The following is a 3,003-nucleotide window of genomic DNA, read 5'->3' on the forward strand; positions in this document are numbered from 1 at the left end:
TAAGATTTTTTGTAAATATAATTTCTGAAATGTTACAAAATCTAAAAAATTAAAAAAAAATACTTTTTAAAAATTATGGGATGAGAAATTTCAGAACTTGTATGAGAAGATCTGAGAGAAAACGTAGATTTTCCGAATATTTCTGAGTATTTCTGAAAAATGTTCCAATTCGTATAAAAATTATGAGAAAAATTTTCACCAGGGGTTGCATGCAAAAATCGCACTATTAGAAATTATACATCACAGAATCAAGGTACGATGTACGATCGTTCTATAATTGCATCCGCAGCATTCTATATGTATATAAGGTATGTACATGTGTATATGTGAAGCAGCTCTCACACACACACACACACACACACACACACACACACACACACACACACACACACACACGCACGCACGCACGCACGCACGCACGCACGCACGCACGCACGCACGCACGCACGCACGCACGCACACACACATACACACACACAGGATTGATCACGACGTTGCAAGAGTTCAGGCCCGCGGAATGCAGACTGTTGCAGACGGAGATCGAAACGGACGCACTTTTCCTACCCGGCCTATTCTACGATTCTTTAAGGTTTAAATTTAGCATTCGTTCTCTCGTCCCCCCATGAATATTCGAACGAATAAGTTCAATGGTGTATATATGTATGTACAGAAAAGACATCGTGATTGCGCTGTGAGCTATATGTCACGTACTGCAATAATGATACGTAAAGTAAATCCAACAAATCTCGCAATAAAAAATTAAAACAAGACTCATTAATTGTTATCAAGCAACATAATTACAAATTTATGTTATCCTATGACAAGGATAACTTTTATGGGACTTTGGTACGCTATCCTATTTATAAATTGGAAAAATACTATTATAAATTGATGTATTGTACTATTACTGTATTATTAAGAGAAGAAAGAAAAAGAGATTCGGTAACAAGGATCGAATCGACGTCATTAAGATGCTAAATAACTTGAAATAGATCATTTTATGTGTATAGAAAATATATGATGAGAAAATTTGACAAATACAAAAGTATATTACATATTTTGTAATGTAATTCGTTTCTAATAGGCAGTATTCCCGATTCCGGCAGTCCGAGCTTACACACATTGTAAGATCGTTTCGATTACTAATATCTACAAATATTATTGTACGTCGCTGATGCTGGATGAAGTTTTAAGATTAACAATAAGTACCTAATACGAGATTTGAACTGATCTCAAGAGATCAGTTTAAAAATATCGCTTAATGTGCAGTGTGTTTATATCGAATTGGATGCGACGCGACAAAAGTAAGGCACAAAAGAAACGTGTTAACATTCGTTCGAAGTTCAAACTTGCGTTTCGCTACCGGAATGATAATGTTTCCGGTGTTTCCGATGTTTCTTATTCTTATGGTTCCTATGTGGCAATTGCGAATTGGTTAACGTTGCATGCTGCAATAGAGGATGCTGCGGCGGCGTTAGATGAGCGAGATGATGAATTTGGTGAGGTATAGGATTGGCAGCGTTGTATTGGCAGGTGTGTACAAGGGGAATGGGATGGCATTTATGCGGAGGTTGTTTACAGTGCGGCAGTTTACGGCAAGTGTTCGTTATTTCCGGCCACCAGATCCACGCGGCGGCCATCACGCCGGCACCAAGGGTCACTACTAATCGTAGGATGAAAACTTGCAACAGAGGACGAGCAGGTATGCGAGGTGCCGTTGACGGTTCCGGTGCTCGCAGCCACGTTTCTCTTCCCCACCATTCATAAAAAGTCGTGCTGGCGAGGCAAATGATCAGGATAGCGTAAAGACAACCGAATATGCCGACGCGAGTCAATAACTGCTTTTGTCGCCGGTGAATTTCTCCTGGAGATAATTTGCCGGAGATTTCACTTCGCTGCGAACGCAATGGATTCGCGTGGGACGCCGTTAGCGCCGTTAAAACTGCCGCTGCCGCTGCCGCCGCCGTCGTCGACGAAGACGATGATGTTGTCGACATCGACGTCGACGTCGGTGTTACCGTCGGGCGTCGCGGTAATGCCAATGTTGCCAAGCCAATTAAAAGGAAGGTTGCGCCGAATGACAGATAGACGAATTGTGGCGCCAGCACTAATACCAGAAGAGAATGCGCGTTCTGCTGACCGACGAAACAACTCGCTGCAACAGATAAATCAAAATTAATATCTTTGCGACACTCATTGCGAATAAATGTCTTTACGTGTATTGTATATTATATATACAATATAATTCTATTTACTGATATACATATGGAGTATATATGTACGATATATCTTGCCGAACGAAGAAAAGAATACATATAGCTTTGATTTAAAATTGCAATTGCGGAATGTTATTTAATTTAATTGTTGTATGATACAAACGTTTGCGTTTATACGTGTAAAGAAGTACTTAAAATAGGTACTTGAAAGTATGAAGATGATCTTAAATGTAAGAATAAAGAATCAACTATGAATATCGGCCTAATAATAGAAAGGATACTGACATTTTTTTTCATGTGCACATAAAAGGCTTCAAATACTCTTTTGGATAATTTTTGGTTCTATATCGATGGACAGTGACAAGTTGCGAGGCAAGTTTCATTTTACATTGTGAATGTTGCCTGCAACTAGAAGAGAAACAAAGTACGACTACCCAAGCTCGTTTCTTTGGATGTACGCGCGGATAACTTAGTAACTTATCGAAATACAGCCAGCAAATTGACTTAACTGGATATTAAGAAACGCATATTCTGAGACAAATGTTCCTTTCGTGAATTGCAGGCATTCGTATATACATATTGCGCATCTTCAGATGTTGCCCGAAAGTATAGTCGTTTAAATCTTTAAATAATTTTTTCAAGCACATTCTCCAATTTAATAATTCGTATAGAGAACGCGAGAGCGTGAAGAATTTTGGTCCTATACTTCTCACGTACTCTGGGAAAATTTTTTTTATTTCGTGAGAGAGAATGCGGCTGCAGATCCCGATATATATATATATATATA

At 39.0% G+C, this 3,003-nt stretch overlaps 1 protein-coding gene across 1 annotated transcript in view; it reads right to left on the bottom strand.

Moving 5' to 3' along the window:
* Positions 1-1,175: 1,175 nt before the first annotated feature.
* LOC108689539 (frizzled-4) overlaps positions 1,176-3,003 on the bottom strand; it is a 9,952-nt gene continuing 8,124 nt past the window's right edge. The window contains exon 6 of the mRNA XM_018196336.1: positions 1,176-2,155. Within this exon, the coding sequence (XP_018051825.1) occupies positions 1,344-2,155 (812 nt within the window). The 3' untranslated portion in view covers positions 1,176-1,343. The remainder of the gene's footprint in view (positions 2,156-3,003) is intronic.

Source organism: Atta colombica, unplaced genomic scaffold, assembly GCF_001594045.1.
Source record: "Atta colombica isolate Treedump-2 unplaced genomic scaffold, Acol1.0 scaffold105, whole genome shotgun sequence".
Lineage (NCBI taxonomy): Eukaryota > Metazoa > Arthropoda > Insecta > Hymenoptera > Formicidae > Atta > Atta colombica.